We start from the raw sequence: 23,888 nt of genomic DNA, 5'->3' as shown, positions 1-23,888 counted from the left end.
TGCAATTGTCCAGGTACAAGTAGACAGTAACTCAGGACATCTCTTGTAAATTGTTTCATGCCAACATTTACCGTTTCCTGTGTATCTCTAACTCTTTGAGGTCAGAGAGCTTACATTTCTAATTTAAGGATTATGTGCATGACCCATGCCGTATACATGCCTAACAACAAACTTAAATCCACATTATCCAAGTAACAGAATGGCATCATTGCAAGCCTGTCATTTACTACTTCTTGAAGACATTTAAATTGTCTAAGCCACAGAGAACATTTGTAAAATTCGACCTCAGTCAGTCGGTCAGTTCAGTCGTTCAGTCGTGTCTGAACTCTTTGATACTCCATGAATCACAGCACGCCAGGCCTCCCTGTCCGTCACCAACTCCCGGAGTTCACTCAGACTCATGTCCATCGAGTCGGTGATGCCATCCAGCCATCTCATCCTCTGTTGTCCCCTTCTCCTCCTGCCCCCAATCCCTCCCAGCGTCAGGGTCTTTTCCAATGAGTCAACTCTTCACATGAGGTGGCCAAAGTATTGGAGTTTCAGCTTCAACATCAGTCCTTCCAATGAACACCCAGGACCGATCTCCTTTAGGATGGACTGGTTGAATCTCCTTGCAGTCCAAGGGGCGCTCAAGAGTCTTCTCCAACACCACAGTTCAAAAGCATCAATCCTTCGGTGCTCAGCTTTCTTCCCAGTCCAACTCTCACATCCATACATGACTACTGGAAAAACCATAGCCTTGACAAGACGGACCTTTGTTAGCAAAGTAATGTCTCTGCTTCTGAATATGCTATCTAGGTTGGTCATAACTTTCCTTCCAAGGAGTAAGCGTCTTTTAATTTCATGGCTGCAATCACCATCTGCAGTGATTTTGGAGCCCAAAAAACTAAGCCTGACACTGTTTCCACTGTTTCCCCATCTATTTCCCATGAAGTGATGGGACCGGATGCCATGATCTTTGTTTTCTGAATGTTGAGCTTTAAGCCAACTTTTTCACTTTCCTCTTTCACTTTCATCAAGAGGCTTTTGTGTTCCTCTTCACTTTCTGCCATAAGGGTGGTGTCATCTGCATAGCTGAGGTTATTGATATTTCTCCAGGCAATCTTGATTCCAGTTTGTGCTTCTTCCAGTCCAGCGTTTCTCATGATGTACTCTGCATATAAATTAAATAAGCAGGGTGACAATATACAGCCTTGACGTACGCCTTTTCCTATTTGGAACCAGTCTGTTGTTCCATGTCCAATTCTAACGGTTGCTTCCTGACCTGCATATAGGTTTCTCAAGAGGCAGGTCAGGTGGTCTGGTATTCCCATCTCTTGAAGAATTTTCCAAACTGTGGAAAATTCAACCTAACACGTATTGAATGGAAATGCCTAGCAGACCCACCACTTACAACAGGAGATGCCCTCTGTCATTCAGTATAAACCTTCACTGCCCGCCCTATACAAAATTCAAACGCTGCTCCTTGAACAATGCCTGTGAAGTTCTGAAAGCTGCACACAACTGGATTGCAACCTATATATTAACCCAATTCATTCCTTTCCTGGGTATCTAAAGCATGCTCTCAAAAATGTTCCTTCCGTACAGTAATCTCTATCATTTTAGCGTTACCCCCAAACCAATCATCACTGCACCTGCAGCCCTGCTGCTGCTGCTAAGTCGCTTCAGTCGAGTCCGACTCTGTGCGACCTCATAGACGGCAGCCCACCAGGCTCCCCCGTCCCTGGGATTCTCCAGGCAAGAACACTGGAGCGGGTTGCCATTTCCTGTAAACGTTTGGGGGCTGGCAGAGCTGTGGGATTTACACATTCTGAGCAGTAAGTGGCACCGTCACAACAACACTAATTTTCGCGAAAAGGACCGGGGTTGCTGTAGCCAAAAGCTGAATTATTCCGTCAGAGGCAACCCAACTATTACTTGGGTTCACCCAGAAAGCAGGTAGAACATGGAAGTAGAGAAAGGTATTGTGACTTTACCCCATCTCATTTGGATCGAGCAGAGGTAAGAGGGAACCCCTGGGGTGTCTGTATGGGGTTCAACATTCTCCAGTCGGCTTCCTTCTCAAATTCCAGGGCAAGGCCCCCTGCGCGGGCGCCCACGGGGCCCAGAGTCCCCCGCCCTGCAGCCAAAGGAGCTGCACGGGCTCAGAGGCTCGAAAACTAGAAACACTAGCAGCACAGCTCGGAGGAGGAGAGCTCTCCACCCGACCGTCACTTGCCGCAGGGACGCTACATCTAACGGGCAGAGCAGCGCACTCGCAGCAGCATCTCTGGACCACACCCGCGCTGGGCCAGCGAGCGCCGGGGCAGAGGGCGCATGCGCGAGACGTAGCCGCGCCCCTGCCGGCGGAGCCTCGGGGCTGGCGAGGGGGCGGGGGGCCTCGCGATTGCGCACGCGCAGGCGGACACATAAGCGGAAGTGGCGCGCGGACGCCGGGGATGCGAGCGCCTGGCGAGGAGGCGGCGGCAGCGGCGGCGGCTGAGGCTGAGGTGGCAAGTGCCGGAGTGGGCGAGGAGGAGACGCAGGAGGTGATGGCGACGGACCTGGGGAGGGGGAGACGCTGCGTCTGGCTCGGCGGCTCCTGGGCTGGGGTCCCCCTTCCTGGTGACCCAGGGCCCCCCCCCAAACCCGGGCCTTTCGCAGTGTTTGGGACCCAGCCCTCCCCTTCCCCGCTGAGAACCGTGACACAGCCCACCTGCGTCCTCGTGAGGGAGCGGGACGAGGTCGGGAGACAGGGCGCCGGGGCCCGGCTTAACGGAAACCTGCTGGCACGGTCTCCCCTTGTGCCCTCCGGCTGGCGAGAGCTCGCTCGGGCCGGTGTGTGGCCCCGCAGGCCCGAGACCACCTCTGGGAGGGTCTGGTCTGCGAGGCTATTCCCCCGGGCCTCTGGACCCCTGTCAGCCACCTCCTGGCCTCCTACCGCGACAGCGTGTAGAGTTGACAGCTACTTCCCGCTTCTGCGTTCAACTGGGCACTGTGTGGCACTCTGCTGTCCACCTGCAGTGCGAGGTGATTGTCCTCATCGGGGTGTCAAGTTCGTGTCCTGACCTTCCACTCGTAGCTCTGCACACTCCTCCAGGCTTTGCAGTTTCACTCTCTCCCACCACCTTTTTGTTTTCTGGGAGAAAGGATTCGGTGTTCTTTTTTTTTTTTCAAGTATTGAGCATATGCATTTCTTCTGCAGTAAGATATCAGACGTCTAGAACTGTTTATTGGATGGACGTTTTTCTAATTGACATAGTTTGGGATTCGGAAGAGAGATACAGCCTTTGAAAATAATTTAGATAGGTGTTATTTGTACTTAGGGCTTCCCAGGTGGGTCAGCGTTAAGAATCCGGTTGCACTGCAGGCGACAAAGGGTCGATCCCTAGGTCAGGAAAATCCCCTGGAGGAGGAAATGGCTACCCACTCCAATATTCTTGGCTAGTGAATCCCATGGACAGAGGTACCTCTCAGGCTGCAGTCCAAGAGGACTGAGCAACTAACACTTTTATTTGTACTTAATTTCTTAATATACCTGTTCAATCCTAATTTTAGTTTTCTCCTTTGGGGAAGAAAGAGTCAGTCAGTTCAGTTGCTCAGTCGTGTCTCTTTGCGACTCCATGGCCTGTAGCACACCAGGCCTCCCTGTCCATCACCAACTCCTTCAGCTTGCTCAGACTCATGTCCATCAAGTCGGTGATGCCATCCAACCATCTCATTCTCTGTCACCCCCTTCTCTTCCTGCCTTTAATCTTTCCCAGCATCAGGGTCTTTTCCAATGAGTGAGTTCTTCACATCAGGTGGCCACAGTATTGGAGCTTCAGCTTCAGCATCAGTCCTTCCAATGAATATTCAGGACTGATTTCCTTTAGGATTGACTGGTTGAATCTCCTTGCAGTCTAAGGGACTCTCCAACACCACACTTCAAAAGCATCAATTCTTTGGCGCTCAGCTTTCTTTATAGTCCAACTCTCACATCCATACATGACTACTGGAAAAACCATAGCTTTGACTAGACGGACCTTTGTTGGCAAAGTAATGTCTCTGCTTTTTAATATGCTGTCTAGGTTGGTCACAGCTTTCTTTCCAAGAAGCAAGCATCTTTTAATTTCATGGCTGCAGTCACCATCTGCAGTGATTTTGGAGCCCAAGAAAATAAAGCTTCTCACTGTTTCCATTGTTTCCCCATCTATTTGCCTTGAAATGATGAGACCGGATGCCATGATCTTAGTTTTTTGTATGTTGAATTTTATTCAACTTTTTCACTCTCCTCTCTCACTTTCATCAAGAGGCTCTTCAGTTCCTCTTCACCTTCTGCCATAAGGGTGGTGTCATCTGCGTATCTGAGGTTATTGATATTTCTCCCAGCAATCTGAAAAACAGTAACCTTTAAAAATGAGCACACAGTTTCTTGAACTTTTTGCATTGATGTGTGTTCTAAGAAATAGCACAGAATCTTGTTTTTCTCTGTTTTATAATTATACCCCACAGGTCATGATTAATATCCAGAGTCCAGTTAATCTAGCTATAAATGGCAAGATTCTTTTAATTGTAAAGCATAGTGTGGCAAAATACAAAATCGGGGTTTTCTTTTTTAGGTTATTCACATCATAGTAGCATATTTTCCTCATAGTCTACATTTTTGTAGTGGGAGACTTTTCTTCTAAAGGTTAAGAAAGAGTAGATTAAGAAATTCAATTTTATTTCAGTAGATCATTTCAAATCAATGTTTTCACCATTCATTTATTTTTAAATTTCAATATGTGCTGGAAATGCTACTTTTTTTATTCCAAATAATGATTAATATCAGTCACTAATGCCTGAAATGGAAGGAATATGACCGTCAGGATCACAGTTACTGGCGATCAGAGCTCTGTCCTCCTCCATCAATCACATAATCTAAACCAGTGATGTTCTGTTTAATAAAACATTACATTCTCAATTCCAGGAAGGGAGAGGAAGTTTAAAAACCTACACAAGAACAGATTATTTGAATGGTGCTCTACACCCAGGCCAAAACGTATGGAAAATAGTTGCTAACTTTTTTGTTTCTTCTATATTCAAACACAACATTTAGGTAAGGTCTTTTAAGGCATGCTTTATAATGAAAGTCATATCTCAAGGGGATCCTACAAGATGACTTTAAGTGTGGGAAATAAGAACATGTGTAAAAGAAGAAACACGGAAAGGAAATATAGTAAAAACTTTCTAAAATTACACATTTTTCTTAAAAGTACACATTTTTCTGTCTAGAAACATGGTAGGTAGCTTGTTCAACAAACATTCTTTGATGCCTGTGTATTACTGTTAGTGACAAGTTGTATTCAGAGCCTTTACCCCAAGTTTAAATTGCAGAGAGGGGCCTACTTAATCTCTAACTCAGCAGATTAAAAGGGATCCTGAAGAAGTAACTAATTATTGCCATTTTAAACTTCCATATTACGGGGGGAGGAGGGGGGGAGGGTTTGTTTTGTTTTTTCTTTTAAGATTTTCGGATAATTCACTGTCAAAATTACTATTATCCTCTTCCTTCACGTAGAGTCTGTGTTGTAGTTCCCTCTGGGATTGTAACAGTCTCTTGTAGGAAAGTAATTTTTTCTTAATGAGTTCGTTCTGTTCTTTGTCATACTTCTACACTCTCTCGTCAACTTTTACATGAATTTATTTTCCAGTTTCTGTTAATCCAAAGAGAAATTGACAGTCATCTGTGGCGCTTTCATGATATTTTTTTTTTCCACAAACTAACAAAAAGTGATGTTTTTTCACTTTTTACAAACCAAAGAACTTTTTTATTTTTTATTTCTTTTTTCTAAACACCTTTATTAGGGTATAATTGATACATACAAGAAATACACATGTTTAATAGTTAGAATTGGATGAGTTTGGGCATATGCATACACCTGTGATCCCATCTCCATATGCAAGGTAATAGACATATCTATCCCCACCAGCAGTGCCTTGTGTCCCCTGGGTGTGAGTGTGTGTGTGTCTGTGTGTGTGTTGCTATTAAGAATGCTTTACATAAGGTCTACCCGCTTAACAAATGATTGAGTGCACAGCCCCACATAGTTAACCATAGGTACTGTGTTATAGGGTCTCTGCAACAGGTGATGTCTAGGACCAGAGTTACTGGTGTAATTGAAGCTTTATACCCACTGAACAACTATACCAAAGACTTTTTAAATTACAGTAATGTTTTCCAAAGGAAGAAAACGTTTCCTTTTAACTCGAGATGCTGTTGCTAAAGCATAGTATCTTTTCTATAATCTCAGATAAATCTGGATTTTTACATAACTTACATAAGTTTGACTTTATTTTACAGTGTCATTAGCAAATAAATTTTACAGTTGGCTTAGCAGCTGTAGGAGTTTGGGCTGTTCTTTACTCTTTTCTACAATTAGAGATTGACTTTAATGTTGAAGACGTTCTGCATATATTGTTTTGGGCTTTAAAAATTATATCCTCACTACAAATAAAGCATAATAAAGGCACCCTTATTTCTTTACTTCTTTGAAATAAATACAAGGTTAGCTTTTGATGTGTTGCTGTGGAGATAAGAATGGTGTATATTTAGTGATGTATTGGTCTTTATCAGGTGAAGGTAAATTGTTTGGAGAGTAAACCTTTTTTGGTCGATTGGAAGCTTGAAGAAGAGAATTAATGTATTAAAATCCAGAGAGAATGACTCTTACCTATATAAATTTCAAAATGTGATCTGAGATAGTATTTGGAGCATAGCACTTTACTTGATGGTCTAAATGTTTTGCTTGAATTGTTTGTTTCCTTCTGTAGGACTTGGCTCAGCAGGCAGAAGGAGGCCTGAACAAAGGAGAGGAAACCAACAAAGATAACTTTGGTAGCACTGAATGCGGCAAAACAAGAACAATGGATCTCAAGTTCAACAGCTCCAGGAAATACATTTCTATCACTGTCCCATCCAAAACCCAGGCAATGTCACCACACATCAAGTCTATAGATGACATTGTCGTGCTTGGCATAAATCTCAGCAGATTCAACAAACTGACTCAGTTTTTTATATGCGTTGCTGGAGTTTTTGTATTTTACCTAATTTATGGATATTTACAGGTAAAAAAATTATTTGTTTATAATATGTTAATTATTTGTAATAGTTGAGCTCATTATGGGCACTACCAACAGTTTTGTTCAAGAGACTTCCCTTCATAGGATAGCAAGTTGATTCACAAATTTGAGTTTCTTAGTATACTAGTAGAAAAGGGCTACTTAAGATAAAATTGGCTGGAAACAGGGATCCAAATTTTAGAGTGAAGAATTTTACATGGGGGAAGGGAAGCCGGAGACAATTTTTAAAAACTAAAATTATGAAAAAATATGAAGTGTTATGTTTTGGAAAATGTATAATAAGTATAACCATGTGTTTTTTAAAAGAAAATGATTCAAGTATTGATTAGTATTTTGGAACACAGTTTTCACATAAAATTGAACAACAGCACAAAAGCCATATTCCCATTCATTTTTAAATTCCTGGAGGTCAGTAAGAGGTCATTTTGCAAGAGTATATCTGGATGTTTAATATTTTTCCAAGGGTGTCTTTAGTCCTATACTGTTTGAATCGTTCTTTAAGCATCTGTTGTGCTCTCATCCTTGTTGGTTTCCCCTTGTAAACTAACTTTGTGCTTACTGCTCAGTCGTGTCCAACTCTTGCAGTCCCATAGACTGTAGCCCGCCAGGCTCCTCTGTCCATGGGATTCTCCAAGCAAGAATACTGGAGTGGGTTGCCAGCGGCTTCTCCAGGGCATCTTCCCTACCCAGGAATCGCACCCGAGTCTCCTACATTGCAGGCAGACTCTTTACTGGCTGAGTTACAAGGGAAGCCAACTTTGCCAGAACCTTATTTTTCTGTGATTTTTGCCTCAGCAAAAAATGTCTAGCATTGCCACAATTTGTCTTATATTTGTGTTGTTTTATGGGATAGTGTATACATCTGACCAGCAAAGTCCTGACCTTCAAAGACATGAGTTGGATGGATGACAGTCCAGACTAGTGTAAACAGCAGACATATTCTCAATCATCAGTTCATTAGTGGGTATTTTAAGCCTTTATTAACTTGCTTTTTCTTTGCAATTCCCTAACATGAGAAATCTTTATAATTCAAGAAAAGGAAAGTGATGGCGTTTTCTTAAATGTAGATAATATTTCAGATATTCTTTATAATCAGAGTGATCTTAAAAATTATTCTTTGCTTTTCCTTTATCTTATAGAAATAAAATATAAAAGTAAGTTTAAAAATAGAAAATAGAATTGTGACTATTCCTTTGCTTCTAAAAGTGCTATATAGGGTGTCTTAGTGTAAAACAACATGAATTTTAAAATCTTAATGTTTATATTGGTAACTGATTTTTCTACTAGAAGATGATATAAAAATTCAGGTATAACAATGAAGAACAACACAAAATAGTAACTTTTATCAGATGTTGGAATTTCTTGTTGAGAAGCATTTTTTTCTCCTTTGAAATACCATTGTTACCAAATAGCTTGGGAGCAGAGTTAGCCATTGTAATGGAAAATGAATTAGAAATTTACAAATTTCGTTAAATTTTTTTCTATTTGATAAATGATCAGGGATTTTAACTAAAAACTAGTATGTTCAAAGTTTCTTTTAAAATTAGATAAACTGATTAAATTGTAACATTACTTTTGTGAGAACTGACATTGCTACTAACTCTTACATAAAACTCCGTATTAAAATAGTTTAAAGAAAATGGGGTTTTGTATTAAATTTAGCAGTATAGAAAATGAAATATTTACCTAGTGTCAGGATACTAATAAAGAAATTTTTTATGTTTTTATAAACCAAATAACTCCTACTAAATAACTCACAGACTTACTTAAACATGAAATCTAAATTTGACAAATTGCACAGAATCCTAAATGGACAAAATCAGTTCAGGATCTTTTTAGAGCCTATTTTTAGTTTTTCTTTGAACATGAATTTATCCATCAATTTCATGTTTTTAAAATTTATTTAAAGTATAGCTGAAATATATATTGTTTATACTATATATTATGCAATTTATATAATATTTATATATGTGGTAGATGATTTATTCAGTTAAGCCAGATAACTTTATTAGACTACTTCTTAATGAGATTAAGAATGGCTTATTAACAATTAACAAATTTTTTTCATGATATAACATTATGTTTAGGAAGAGTAACCATTCTCCTATAAGGGAAAGTTTTTATGTAATCCATGGCACAGGATTTCTAAAAAAAAACCATTAATCAGTGAGTTGAATGACTGTGTTAATACAGGAAAACAGGCTTGAGGTAGTTGACTTCTAATGAGACTTGCCTTTTTAAAAGTACAGGAGTTCTTCGGTCAGCTGCCTCCCTCATTGTTTTGGGCAACTCTCTTAATTTTGGTCTTTTAAAAAAAAAGAGAAAAGCAGGTGATGGGGTTACTTCCTAGTTCTTCCTCCCCCTCTCCTGTTGTGCTTGATGTCTGCCATCACATCTCTGAGCTTGGAGAAGGAAATGGCAACCCACTCCAGTGTTCTTGCCTGGAGAATCTCAGGACAGGGGAGCCTGGTGGGCTGCCGTCTGTGGGGTTGCACAGAGTGGGACACAACTGAAGTGACTTAGCAGAGCTTCTCCAGTTTTACCTCTCAGAAGCCTTACGTTTGGATGTTTTTTGGTTCATTTTGCTGTTTTGAGGGGTGAAGCTTGGTTTCTATTAAAATGCTGTGCTTACGTGAATTCATTGTGAGGAGATTGGTCCGCCGCTGAACTTAACAGTGTTCATGTATCTCTTGACAGGAATTAATATTTTCAGTGGAGGGTTTTAAGCCCTATGGCTGGTATCTTACTTTAGTGCAGTTTGCATTTTACTCCATATTTGGCCTCATAGAACTTCAGCTAATTCAGGACAAAAGGAGGAGGTATGTGGATTGCTTGTTTTTAATTTTTTTTTGGCAGTTAAGTACATGACTAGTAGTTAATTTTTTTGTTTTATTATTTTGGGCTCCTGGAGTATGTTATATGTGAAATATGTTTTACGTTAATAAAACATTTAATACCCAAGAATTTTCATCAGTGTTGTCAACGTATTAAAAATAGTTAATTTGATATTTCCATTATATGTTGAAAAAAGTAATATCCCCTGAAGTGTAACGTTACCAAAAAGTTGTTGAAGGAATTTCCTGATGGTCCAGTGGTCAGGACTCTGCACTTAACTGCAGGGGCCCTGGTGCAATCCCTGGTCAGGGAACTGAAATCCCACAAGCCACACAGTGCAGCCAAAAACAAAATGTTGTTTAGACTTAATAATAAAATAGATTTTCTTAAAACAGAATGTATTCAGATGTACATATATGTTCTTATAATGGAAATAGGTGTGATTACTGAAAGTTCAACACTACCTAAGAGTGGCCTTGATGTGAAGTGTCAGTACCTATTTTTATACTGGTTTTTTGAAATGGATAGTTAATGCTTTGTTTTGTGGGGTATGTTCCACTTATCACATTTGTAATGATTATTGTAGGGATTATATTCATGGACATTAGAGAAATTTCATAATATTCCTTCCCATCAAAACTTAAGAGTTTATATGCTAGTATCTTTTAAATTAATGACCAGCTAGGTTTGAGTAATATCTTGAAATATTTTTCCTGGCATATTGAACAATATGCAGTGAAAACCTCGTCTCTTATATCAGAAGGGGGTGGGGAATTTGAATATAACATTTTCTGGGTAAGTTTAGATGTGGTTATCCCGTCATGTCAGACCCTAAAATGTGAGTATTTCATGCATATATTGGATAGTTTAAGTGTACCAAGGAGATAGCAGTGTTGACATTGTCTTCATTGATATACATGTTTAATCTTTAAGTAAAAATAAAAAATTCTCATAGCTACTTTTTTCTTAAATAAGTGTTTTTGATGTTTGTATGAAGATAACTATAAAATTTTAAATATTTAAATGAGCAACATCAGTATCATTGGTCTAATTTTACTTCTCAACCTCTATATTGCCAATAAATTATTATGGCAGCAATTTTAAAAATGTTTGATTCCAAGATCATCTTTATTATTTTCATGCTCTGAAACTCCACAAGACTTAGCTCAGCCATAGGAGATAGAATAGAAAGTAAGTAAATGCATCTGTCAAGACTAATATACGTGGAAGCTTGATGAGTTATTATGTATTGCAAACTGCTGGACCACTGATTGCTTTAAAGTAAAAAATCACAATGCTGTATTTATTAGATGAAAAAAACACGAGATGACGCATCCTCCTAAGTGGTAAATTTTAAAAAGATACAGCTCCTTCTCAGCTACCAAAAGATGGAGAGTGAGCCATCAGTCATGTTTTTCCCAGCCTTCAAATCACATGCCCATAACATATTTAAAGATCAAGTCGTTTGTGTTTGATGTAAACACAGGTGAAGAAATTAGGTAGAAGAATTTATAGGCCTATAATGAAATGTAATTATGAATTGAAAACTTTGCATTTCAAGGCACATCAAAACCCTTTTTAGAAAAAAAAAAAAGATCTTTAAAGATGTATTACAGTGAAAACATGCCCAATCGCATATTTCTGAATTTATTTCCAAGTATATGTATCTATCTCTGAATTTATTTAAGTGGCACTGCTCTTTAGACCTCTAATTAGGTGAATTCTTTGCTTAGTTGTTTCTCCCTTCCTGTATTTATATGAATATCCATGAACTTATAAGAGTACAGAATTTGGAGTTAGAAAATGTGGATTCGAGCCCCCCATTAGTTCTGTCAGTTGCTCAGGGAAGTTTCTTACATTGTTTCATGTTGAGGATGAAATAGGGCGATGTGCGGTGTCGCCTGTCACAGTCGAGCATACCCTAGGTATACGCCTTGTTATTTCAGCGAAGATGACCTTGTAGCTTTGGTGTTAATTACTCTGTGAGAGTTTTCAGTAAAGGAGATCTGTCAAATTGCTTTTCAAAGGACGTTTCAAAGTTACAGCTTCCCTATCATATCTAAAGTAGTAAGTAGTTGGGGTATTCAAGTAGAAAGAGCTGAGAGTCCTAGAGGCAAGATGGTGAAATCTAGCCTCATTTCACCAGTGAGAAAGCAGACCTGGAGGAGAGCTGGGATTTCCATGAGCTCATGCCCCATGCTGGAACCTTTTGAATTTAGGTTTCCTGAGTTTCAGGCTGGTTTTCCTTCTCCTTTACTGCACTGCTTTTCTAATCTTGTGATTCTTCTGACTTGAATTTTCTGGCCACTGTTTGCAATTTATGAGTGAGGAGATTTGCCCCTTCTGACTGCTGTCATCTGGAGAAGTCGTGCTGTGCCTCCTTCACTGGTAACCGCCACTGAGGGTTAAACCCCACGGACAGTGTAGAAACCAGCGTCTGTGTCCACTGATGCATATGGGCATGCCCAGTTATTTCCTCGTGGGTTCTGAATATTGACCACTGTGTTCATAATTAAATATAAGCAAAGGTCTCAAAATTGATTTGGAAATGATACATTTTAATTGAACTTTTCTAGTAAATTATTTTGCCTTATGCATAGCCATGTAAAAAAAAATGTCTAATTTGGTTGTCTTGATTTAAACATGAGCCCAAATCCCAAAATGAAAACTAGATCTAAATCTGCAACATAAATCTAAAACTGCAACATAATAGAATTATGTGAATGTACAAGGTTATTATTTTAGACCATTGAGTATCTCTTCAAAGTAAGCATATGCTCCCAAGAATAGCTCAAAATTCTGAAGGTGCCATATTAAGAATCTCCTTTAGGAAGTCCAGTTAGAACCCAGAGTAGAACATCTGGGATCATGAGAGAGTCGGATTCCTCATCTGAAAGTTGGTTGTTTTAACAATTTATAGAATGAATAGCATTAGAGATAAGGCATAAGACATTATGGTAATAAAAAATCATCTACGGTTTTAAACCACCATGGACTTCCTAGAGAAATTCTGCTCTGATTATTCAAGCAGAATGGACAGATACATTTTTCCTAATGCTAGATGGAAACATCAGGAAACAGAACAGCAGTTAGGAGTTAAAAGGAGCTGAAAGTTAACTAAGGTTGCCCTGGTGGCTGAGACGGTAAAGAATCTGCCTGCAGTGCAGGCGACCCAGGTGGGATCCCAGGGTCGGGAAGATCCCCTGGAGAGGGAAATGGCAATCACTCCAGTATTCTTGCCTGGAGAATCCCATGGACTGAGGATCCTGGTGGGCTACAGTCTATGGGGTCGCAAAAGACTTGGATACAGCTTAGTGACTGAGCAACAGCAAGGTGCTTTTTTACCATTTTAGAAACCAATATTTCTTAAAAATCAATTCTTATTTTCTGCATTTAGGCAAGATGGTTTTTGTATGTAACTGTAACTACTGTTAAAAAAAACCTTAAATGTAACAAACATTTATACTTTTAGTAAGAATCTAAGTAACTGTCTAATGTACTACTTTTTCACACAGTTGAGAGTCCTCACTTACAGTCCATTAAATAAGGGTAAACTGTTATTTTTACCAGCATTCTCTTAAACAAGTAAGCAGTGCTATACCTTTAAGAATAGTAATATTTTACCAATATTTCTAGAAGTATTAAACAGAAATTAGAAGAGTAATTAGGAATTTACACATTGTAAGCACATTCTCTTACAGTAGTATAATTGGGTCCCAAAATGAAGATTTTGAAAATTGTCTTTTACAGAATACCAGGAAAAACCTACATGATAATAGCTTTTCTAACTGTGGGTACTATGGGGTTATCAAACACTTCCTTGGGCTACCTGAATTATCCTACCCAAGTCATCTTCAAGTGCTGCAAATTGATTCCTGTTATGCTAGGAGGAGTTTTTATTCAAGGTATAGTAATGATATGTTTTCATACTGTTTGAAGCTAACAGGATATGCTGTGACATCTAGCATTAGGAAAAACATTCAACTCCGATTCACATCTTTAATGAACATTCTAGGTATTGTAACAATTCTGAGTGATAATCTAATATAAATAAGATATTATAAAAACACTGATACTTCGCTGATATACCTCAGGATCTGAAATCTTTGAACTTGGGGAAAATCAGAATAGTATTTTGTTTTATTCTTTTTGCCTGGAGTCTACTACATTGCCGAAAGGCCGTACTCACATATTGAAAGCTTAGCTCAGAAGTACCCAGAAAGCTCTGTTTTCAACTCTTTGATTTTCCTACTCTCCAGGGCTCCACTCTCTACCTCTGTTGTACGAATGGATAATCCTCATGATGAAGTAAAGCTTAAGCTGAGCATAAGTATTCTTAACCCACTCTACTGAGCCCCAGCTAAGTTACAGGCCTATGAAAGCAGGAGTAAAAGAGGAAGCATTGTAGCCATGGAGCAAGTTCCTATGACTGTCATGAGGAATATTCCTGTTTGGATAACACTAGATTTCTCATACAGCCCTGACTTCATTTTATGTATTATAAGCCTTCCCAAAAGAGCCTTTTAAAATGAAAATATGTATGTCAACTGAAACGTATAATTTCAGGATAACTGTTCACATAGGAAAAAATAATGATCTCAATTCCTATTAAAAAATCACATTTAACTTTGTAAATGACTTAACCTGTATAAGAATATTCCATTACAACCCTTCTAAAAAGTTACACTGTGTAATTTCCTTATTTAAATGTAGATGTACTGAAATAAGTTAAACCTCACCAATTTAGAAGTTATCTGACTGTGGTATTTGCAAACTTACATATAGCCTGAATAACTACTCTGGTTATTTTGTAAACTTACAAACTGTAAGAGAGTTCGTAGGCTTATGTTATAAAATAAAAGGGGCACTAATTCCACAAACCTTTTAAAGGTTCTGATTTAATCACTATCATAGCAGATGAAAGGAGGATTTCGTGTCTAATTTAAAGGACATTTTGGTGCTCACAGGATAATTTTCAGAAACCCTTCTGTGACCATCCCATGCCTTGATTAAAATGTTCTTGATCATTTCTGACATTGTATATAAAAAGCAATCCCTGCTGAGCTTGTTAGACACATAGATCCAACCCTGTGCTGAGTGGGTGATTGCATAATGAGGTTGACTTACCCTTTGTTATACACAGGAAAGCGTTATAATGTTGCAGACGTGTCTGCTGCCTTATGTATGAGCCTTGGCCTGATATGGTTTACCCTAGCCGACAGCACGGTTGCGCCAAATTTCAACCTGACAGGTAAGGAATTATTTGTCTTCTTGGATTTTGTCAGCGTTTCAGTTCAGAGTAAGAATTTTTACAGTTTCATTAGGGTTTTACATGATGGTGTGACATCTGTGTTCTCATATCTAGCATAAAGTTTCTGGACTCTCATATAAGATGTAGTAAAAGGGTCACAACTCTGAAACATAAGCATTGTCTTCAGTACTCTTGTACTTGGGCATGCCAGGAGGCTGTTTGCCTGGTGAGAATCTCCTGTTTTCTAGCACTTGGGAGGTCAGCCTTGAAAGCACTGAGCCGGAGCCATACACACAAGTTACAGAGCCACAGTAGTGATGGTTGTTTTCTTAAGAGAGAAAAAAGAAACGTGCACACTTACTTTTCACTGTTTAGCTTCATTGTGTCAGCACCACAAAAGGAAGATTATATTTGGAGACTGAGGGGAAAAGTCATTTTAGAGGCGTGTGCATGCTTAGTTGCTAAGTCGTGTCTGACTCTCTTGCAACCCCATGGATTATAGCCCACCAGGCTCCTCCATCCATGCAATAGCTCAGGGAAGAATACTGAAGTGGATTGCCATTTCCTCCTCCAGGAGATCTTCCCAACCCTGGGATCAAACCTGTGTCTCCTGCATTGCAGACAGGCTCTTTATACCGTCTGAGCCACCAGGGGCAGGAATGGTTCACATAAAAAAGAGATAACAGCTCGCCTCACACGAAGGTGGTGGGAGCGTAGAAGTGAGATGCTGGAGGAAGGGATGTGAAAGCACCTGCCCGTGGGGTGTGGGTGATGACGACGAGGAGAAGAGGCGGTGTCAGCGGCTCTAACTTCTCACCATGTTTGTTTAGTACAGTGTTTCTTTCAGACTTGTAACCTAGTCACCAAAGTTCTTAAGCAGCCTGACTTCATTTCTATGTGTTATGAGCCTTTCCAAAAGAGCCTTTTAAAACAAAAATGTGTATGTCAACTACTTCACATATAAAATCCAGGATAACTGTTCAAAATAATGATCTCAAGTCCTATTAAAAATAAGTACTTTAAACATAAAACTATTATTTGATGTGATTATTAAACACAATAAGGTGATGGCATTAATGCAATTTATTAGGATTAGTTTTGTTTTCTTAAATAATATCTCCATGCCTGTTACAACTGGATGTGGATAAAAGTATTCTACTGAGCAAGTGTAATTTAAGGTCTGCTGTGTTTTTAGCCCAATTAAATTTCTGATGTCTTGATTACTGTTCATACATTTGAATGAGGAGGTTGTTTTTCTCTTATGCCTTCTTGAAGGTGTGGTCCTCATTTCGCTGGCCCTGTGTGCAGATGCTGTCATTGGGAATGTCCAAGAGAAAGTTATGAAGCTGCATAATGCTTCTAATTCAGAAATGGTAAATGCTCTCTTGCTTTTTCATCACATCAGACAGACTCAAAAATGATGATGTCCTTATTTTTATGACATAATTATAGTACTGAAGACTTGCATTTTTGCATTGCATTTTTAAACTGGTTTATCATCACTATTTTCATAAAAGTAGCACATTCAAGTGTCATACAAAGGTAAAAAGTAAAATACCATTACCACCACTTATACCATATGATAAGCATTTGATCATTTTTTTCCTCTCTGATTCAAGGAGTTTGGGGCATGTTAAAAAATTTTCTCTGTTGCATCATTTTTATTCTCTCTTTGTATCTGGTATTATCTTCCATCTAGCAGTTTGTAATTTGCATGTAGTTTAGCTTATCTTTTGCTTCATGGCTTATGGCTGTGCATTATTATTGAAAAGGGCTTTTCCAACTCTCAAATCTTAAGAATTTTATGCCAGTTGCCTCCTAGTTTTATAATCTCCTTATTTATGAAATCTTTGATCCAGCCAAAGCTTTCTAAAAATTTTCTTCCATATGACTATCCACTTGCCCTAGTATCACTCATTGAATAGTTCACTTTTCCAACTTTTATTTTAAATATCTTCTTCCATCCTCTCATGTTCTGATGCAAAGTTTAGAATTTTGTCCTTTCCAGTTTATTTCTGCTCCGGAACCGTACGACAGCAGCTTTATCCCCAGACGTTTACTATCTGTTAGGACTAGCCACTGTCATTCCTTTTGTTTTTCAGAATTTTACTACCAGTAGTTACTCTTGGGTGTCCATATCCCCAGATAAACTAGAAATCCCGTTGGTATTGTGATTGTTATGGCATTGAATTATAAATTAATTTAGGGAGAATGGCATCTATACACTTGATTCTTTCAGTCCAAGAATGAGGTATGACTTTCCTTTTATTCAAGTGTTTCCTTTAAATGTCCCTTAGACTTTATACAATTTTCTTTGTATAAATCCAGTTATTTTTTTAATTGAAGTTATTGTTAGGTGTTTCATCTTTTTGCCCTTATTACTGCAAATATTATCTTTTCTTCCCATGTGCCTTCTAACTGGTTGGTATTTGTGTGCAGTAAATACGTCATGTGTGTGTTTGCGTTAGTTTTACAGCCGACCACCTTGCTAGACAGACAGAGCTCACTGCGTTAAGGGTATGTAGGGCTGGTTACCTTGGGAGCAGGGTGGGGCATCTGTGCAGAGTCTCTGAGAACACAGGAACCTTAATCTTGGTCAGGAGTTTTCTTGATCATCACCGGTCTTCCTAGATAAGGGAAAGAGCCGAGAATTAAGGGACTGGGGGTAACGAAAGTTAGTGCAGTACGGTGGTTACAACGTGCACTGTGATCCGAGGTAGCCTCGGTTTATATCCTCCTGTACTAGCTCTCCTCTTTCGGGAAGATGACTTACCATCTCTTAAGTTTTAGTTTTCCCATCCACACGCTGGTAGGAAATGATGGTCAGGAGTGCCTGACTCACCTCCTGGACAGCGCAGAGAACTCCGCTCAGTGCTCTGTGGCAGCCTGGGTGAGGGCGGAGTGGATGCCTGTGTACATATGGCCACGTCCCTTCAGTGCTCACCTGAAGCTGTCACGCTGTTTGTTAATCGGCTATACCCCAATGCAAAATTAAAAGGTTAAGAAAATATATATATATAGCCTGGAAAAAAAAGCGTGCCTGTCTCTTCAGCTGGTTGTGAGAAATAAAAAGGATTAATCTATATAGAGCATCATTAGCACAGTACCTGACACATAGCAGGTTTTGAAGTTTGACAATAATGCTGATTCTGCTTATAAGCAGTATAATAAACCAGGATAGAAAGATTGGTAGGAAAATTGAGAAAGTAATAAATATGCCATATACTGCTTATTTTCATTATATTTTAATAGTCTTTACAAGCTTAATGTTTGGGTTTTTCATATCTAATATGTAGTTTTCAGAGTATCTTTGTCTTGTGTATGTTTTTAGGATCCCAACACTAAAATCTGGTTTGAATTCAGTAATTAAGCTAAGCAAAAAATGAATAATTAGGTAGTCATATATGAAAGGATTAGAACTCCTGAGTTCTGTTATACAAGTTGCTGCTGCTGCTGCTAAGTCGCTTCAGTAGTGTCCAACTCTGTGGGACCCCATAGACAGCAGCCCACTAGGCTCCTCTGTCCCTGGGATTCTCCAGGCAAGAACACTGGAGTGAGTTGCCATTTCCTTCTCCAATGCATGAAAGTGAAAAGTGAAAGTGAAGTCACTCAGTCGTGTCTGACTCTTAGCAACCCCATGGACTGCAGCCTACCAGGCTCTGGATTGGGGTGCCATTGCCTTCTCTGTTGTACAGGTTATGTTGTACCTAAAACTTATAAACAGGATCAACCATCATTTCCAGAAAATTAGGCCATATCGAAACAATGATGTTACTTTTAAAATGGTTTCTTCTATACATTTAATTGAATAAATTAATTGAGCCACATATTGATAACTATTCATTTCCACCTTTGGTTAAATAGCACTTTTTTCCACTTTATTTTTCTCTTCTCTAGGTTTTGTATTCGTATTCAATCGGTTTTGTGTACATTTTATTGGGATTGACATGCACTAGTGGATTAGGCCCTGCAGTAACATTTTGTTCAAAGGTAAACACTAATCACATTTTTTAAAATAAACATCTTCCATTAAATAGTTTCCTCTGTATTTCTGATTCTCCTTGTTCAAAAAGACTGTATTTCATTTAGCTTGATGACTCCTTTAATACAATATATATAGATCAGAAATTAGAAATGAAATGATTTATATTTAAATTTATTTTATCTTTGTTCTTTTCTATAAGTTAATTTTTAAACTATCCATAATGTATAAGTTAGGGATTTTTAATTTCATTATTATTTTTCCATTAAATCAGAACTAAATAAGAATCTTTGCTTGACTGCATTGTTGAATGGCTTATTATTGCTCAAGAAGCTGATTAAAATCTGTAATTTTATTTCATTTATAATACCTCAGAGTTTGTTTTGCATTTTTCGTTAGAAAAGGCTTTTTTATATGTTACAGGATCCAATTCGGACCTATGGTTATGCTTTCCTTTTTTCCCTCACTGGGTATTTTGGAATCTCTTTTGTTCTGGCTTTGATTAAAATTTTTGGTGCACTTCTTGCTGTAACAGGTAAGAATGACGTACTTAATTAGATTATGTAATAAGCATGTGACTCCAGACCTGTCCTTTTAACCATATGCCCCGTGCCGCCCAAGCTGGCGTGGTGGCTCCAGCTCCTTGGGAATCCAGTCCCTCTGTCTCTCTGCTCTGCCATCTTCATCCTCCTTCCAGGCAGGAAGGTGGAGAGAACTTGAAAAACACATCCCATCTCTTTCTGTAAACTCCCTAGAAATCACACTCCTAGAGACAGCACTTCTGCTGACACTGGAATTGACACTTGGTTGACTAAACCCAGTTCCATGACCACAGCAACTGTAGGAGAGGCTGGGCAGGTGTCTTGGTTAAAAAATGGGATCCTTTTACTAAGGTAGAAGGAAAAAGAGATTTGGGGAGTCAGGCTCTGACATGTGTTTCCAAAATAGTTCTGGTATTCATTGATTCGTGCTTTGAACGTAGAGTCTGGGAATGGAGGACCAGTAAGAGAAAGAGCTGAGCAGCACACAGTCCAGTGGAGGAAGGTGTCCTGGAGCCGCGTGCGGAGTTCCTGTCCCCCCCTGGGTGGGACCGGGGAGGAGGGTTTCTGGCCATAACCCCTGAAGGACAGTGAACAGAGGACAGGAAAGATGTTCATGGTTTTATCCGGCTGTGCCCACCGTTAGAGTGTTAGGATGTCCTATAGATCGTCACTTTCAAAGAATATCCACCGTTCTACCTAATCCTATCTTCCTTGGAAAAATGTTTCTTGCCAGACTGTCTCTCTAAAAGATGGTGAAGCTCCATAGCAACATGGCCTCCATCAAGTACTTACTACAGTTGTACTGTAAAATTTAGCCTTATTATTTAATGTCTGTAACCCTGCTCAATTGTGGACTCCATGGTTGCAGGAGCAGTGACTTTCTGTTGTTGTTTTTTTAATTTGTTTCCTTGACACCTCATGTAGATCTTGGTGCACAGTAGGCTCTGTAAAGATTTGTCAAATAGATGATTTCTAAAGTATTACCAAGATAGTAGGCACATTCTAAAACCAACCTTTTTCTCCCTACAGTGACAACAGGGAGAAAAGCAATGACCATTGTTCTTTCATTTATATTCTTTGCCAAACCATTCACATTCCAGTAAGTACTTCTCAATTCAACAAGTCTCTCTACCTTAGGTACTTTCACATTTCTTCTTAAACAGCCTTAATTTCTTTGTAAAGAAACCTTTTCATCTTGACCCACATTTATGGATGTGTCTTCTGCTGTTTCAGAAATGTATGTAATTATTTTGAAGAAATCATTTTGTACACTTAAATTGCCTAACCAGTCCCAATGCACTTGTGACCCTGTTTCTCGTATAAATGAATGTGAATGATGTGGTGAGATTAAGGGATTCCCCTTGCCCTGGTAGATATATAAATTATAAATATCTGCATAGATGGTTCTTAAGGTTATTTGCTGCCTTTTCCTACAAAGGATTTGAGGTAGAGAAATATTCTGTAAATTGTGCCCTAATGGTTTTATCAATTTCTGGCTTCTGGTAGAAACACTGACTGTTTTCTTTACTGTCTATTATGTATTTGAAATGAGCATCATTTAAACTTATACTGGTTGGTAATTGAGAAGATTCAGACTTAGACATGGTCATTGTATAGTCATCCCTCAGAATCCACAGAGTACCAGTCCAGGACACGAAAGACTGAAATCCAAGGATGCTGAAGTCCCTTTCAGTCAGCCCTTTGCATCCAGATTCCACATATGCACACAGAGGACCGACTGTGTATTTATTTTCTAAAAAACCACGTATAAGTGGGCCTGTGCTTTTCAAACCTCGAAGTGTTAGGGGTACAAGCGTAAAGGTAACCACACAATAAATTACCATCCCTGTACAGTCGGTCTTCTGTATCCACAGGTATCTGCATCTGCAGGCTCAGCCAACGGCAGGGCAAAAATATTCAAGAAAAAAGAAATTCCAGAAAGTTGAAAAAGGTGCAGTTTGAACTTGCATGGCAGATTCATCGTGTCAGGTCTTATAATAATTTAGAGATGATTTACAGTACACACAAGGCTGTGCATATATGCAAATACTTTGCCATTTTATATAAACGACTTTAGCCTCCGCAGATGTTAGTGTCCTCTGGGTGGAGGGGTTAGTCTGGAACCGCGCCCAGCTGACGGCAGGGGCGGCTGTGGGGCTGGTTCTCTGTCAGCGCCTCTCCTTCTGGTGGGGCAGGCGCTCACTGTGCTGCCCACGCCTGTTCCGCTTTCTCAGGATGCGCCCGTCTGTCTGGGTATATTCTACTCGCTCTGGGGTAACTAGTTGGTCGCTGTGTCAAATTCCCTGACAGATTTATGTATCCAGTGCTTTAAACATACTTATGAGACTTCTGGTAGATGTTGGACTTTGAATTTACTATTATCCTCAAAATTTAAGTGCACTATATTTAAAATTCTGTAAAATACTTTTCTGACATACATACTAAACATTAAAAATACAGACTTCCATCTACTATGACCTAAATATTATTTGTAAAATAAAATAAATACTATTTTAGTGCTATTTTAGATTATTTTAGGCATCCAGTAGCAAAATATTGAAGAATTTTTGTGAAATCCATCAAACTCTATGGTTAATGATAAATTGTTACTCTGACGTTAATCTTTTTTTTCCTTATTTCTTTCTCTTAGGTATGTGTGGTCTGGTTTCTTAGTTGTCCTTGGTATATTTCTCAATGTTTACAGCAAAAATATGGATAAAATAAGACTGCCATCACCATATGATCTGATAAACAAAGTGGTGGACCTAAGGAAGTCAAGGACGTTGGCACAAACTGTGTAGGCAGTGGTTTGTTTTGTAAAATTCTATTTGTAAAATAGAATTAATTCATCAGTCAATTAACTTTCCAAAGGGACTTATAAAAACCAAGGGCTCTGAAGGCATGCTATCCATTTGTGGATGGATTACGTATGAGGTCGGCCTTTCTTCAGAACGCTGTTTGTCTAACCTCCAGAGCAATCAAGAGGGCCTCGCCCGGCACACCTTGGACTGACACGTCAACATGAAGGACTCTGAATGCTTGCAGTCTGTTGAGAACTTCGCTGGAGATGGACCATGGTGCAGGACTGAGTGTATCATTACGACGTATCAGAGAGATTGATACGTAAAAACAGACTGCTGTCCTCGTTCCATTCCATTGTGGTGGTCTTATTTAAATTGAATCTCTGTTGTAAGAGTGAACTGATGATTTAAAGTCCAGAGAGAATAACTTCATTATAAATAAAAATTATTCTGTGATTTTTTTTTTTTTTAAAGAATGTGTTTGATGAAATTTTTTTATGAAGAGGGGAAATAAAGGTTGGATTTTGTTATGAAGAGGGAAAGTAAAGTATACTTTAACTTTAAACCTTAGGCTTTTCTCTGATCATTTAAAAGTATACATAAAATGTGCTTTAATTTTTCCGCGGAATATACGGGAAGAGTTGTCATCCTGCCCTATAAGTGTATATATCACAAGACACATTTCCTACTAGTCATCAAAGGTGCTAGGAAGCTTCATGATGTGAAGCTTTAAAATGAAGGGAAAATGATGTTGTTGTTTAGTCTCTTACGTCATGTCCAACTCTTTTGCAACCCTGTGGAGTGTAGCCTCCCAGCTTCACTGTCCATGAGATTCTCCAGGCAAGGGTACTGGAGTGGGTTGCCATTTCCTGCTCCAGGGGATCTTCCTGACCCAGGGTTCAAACCTATGTCTCCTGCATTGGCAGGTTTCTTTACCACTCAGCCACCAGGGAATCCCAAAGGGAAAATAGTTGTTTTCTTAAATAATAATAAAATTATCATAGTTTCTCTTAAAGTGAAATTTAATTTGGCAGCTTGAAGATGAGGTAAATTTAAGAGCACAAGTAGATTTAGCAGATTTGCACAGTATGTTGCTTGCACAGTTTTGAGTCTTAAGTTCAGAAAGATTTTGGCCCTGATTTTTTAGCACTAGAGTTTTGGAATTGCTTTAACTGTATTAAATCCTATTAATCTTCATTTTCACTGTAAGTAATACCGGCTAAAACAGCTTGATATCCACACTCTTAGTAATATCATTTACATTTTGTGAGTATAGTATACTTGGAATATTTAATTTCATTTTTAAAATTCTATCATATTCTGATGGCGACTTTAACCTGTTATGTGTGCATACATGGGTACAACAGAACCATGATAATTAAGGATCTAGCCCA

General features: G+C 39.0%; 1 protein-coding gene across 5 annotated transcripts; it reads left to right on the top strand.

Annotated features, from left to right (window-relative positions):
* Window positions 1-2,399: 2,399 nt before the first annotated feature.
* SLC35B3 (solute carrier family 35 member B3) lies at window positions 2,400-23,059 on the top strand. 5 transcript variants are annotated; one of them, XM_044926844.1, is made up of 11 exons: window positions 2,400-2,528; window positions 6,775-7,068; window positions 9,781-9,902; window positions 13,669-13,823; window positions 15,062-15,169; window positions 16,445-16,542; window positions 19,067-19,159; window positions 19,575-19,686; window positions 20,723-20,792; window positions 21,568-21,644; window positions 22,344-23,059. In XM_044926844.1, exons 1-11 carry the CDS (start codon window positions 2,439-2,441, stop codon window positions 22,364-22,366), a joined length of 1,242 nt encoding a protein of 413 aa, XP_044782779.1. In that variant the 5' UTR covers window positions 2,400-2,438; the 3' UTR covers window positions 22,367-23,059. The 5 variants fall into 5 exon arrangements, with proteins under 5 accessions (XP_044782779.1, XP_006060597.2, XP_044782786.1 ...); XM_044926846.1 differs by lacking the exon at window positions 21,568-21,644 and adding an exon at window positions 4,931-5,059 and having other exon boundaries at window positions 2,420-2,528; XM_006060535.3 differs by lacking the exon at window positions 21,568-21,644.
* Window positions 23,060-23,888: the final 829 nt, after the last annotated feature.

The sequence above is a fragment of the Bubalus bubalis genome, chromosome 2, assembly GCF_019923935.1.
Source record: "Bubalus bubalis isolate 160015118507 breed Murrah chromosome 2, NDDB_SH_1, whole genome shotgun sequence".
Taxonomy (NCBI): Eukaryota; Metazoa; Chordata; class Mammalia; order Artiodactyla; family Bovidae; genus Bubalus; species Bubalus bubalis.
This window is presented reverse-complemented; position numbering and strand designations above follow the sequence as displayed.

What these genes read in the sequence shown, in the direction of transcription:
- SLC35B3 (XM_006060535.3), top strand. Translation starts at nt 2,439, where the DNA reads ATGCGAGCGCCTGGCGAGGAGGCGGCGGCAGCGGCGGCGGCTGAGGCT. An exon ending in ATTCAGGACAAAAGGAGGAG is followed by an intron (nt 9,903 to 13,668) that starts GTATGTGGATTG and finishes TGTCTTTTACAG; the next exon opens with AATACCAGGAAAAACCTACA. An exon ending in AGGAGGAGTTTTTATTCAAG is followed by an intron (nt 13,824 to 15,061) that starts GTATAGTAATGA and finishes TGTTATACACAG; the next exon opens with GAAAGCGTTATAATGTTGCA.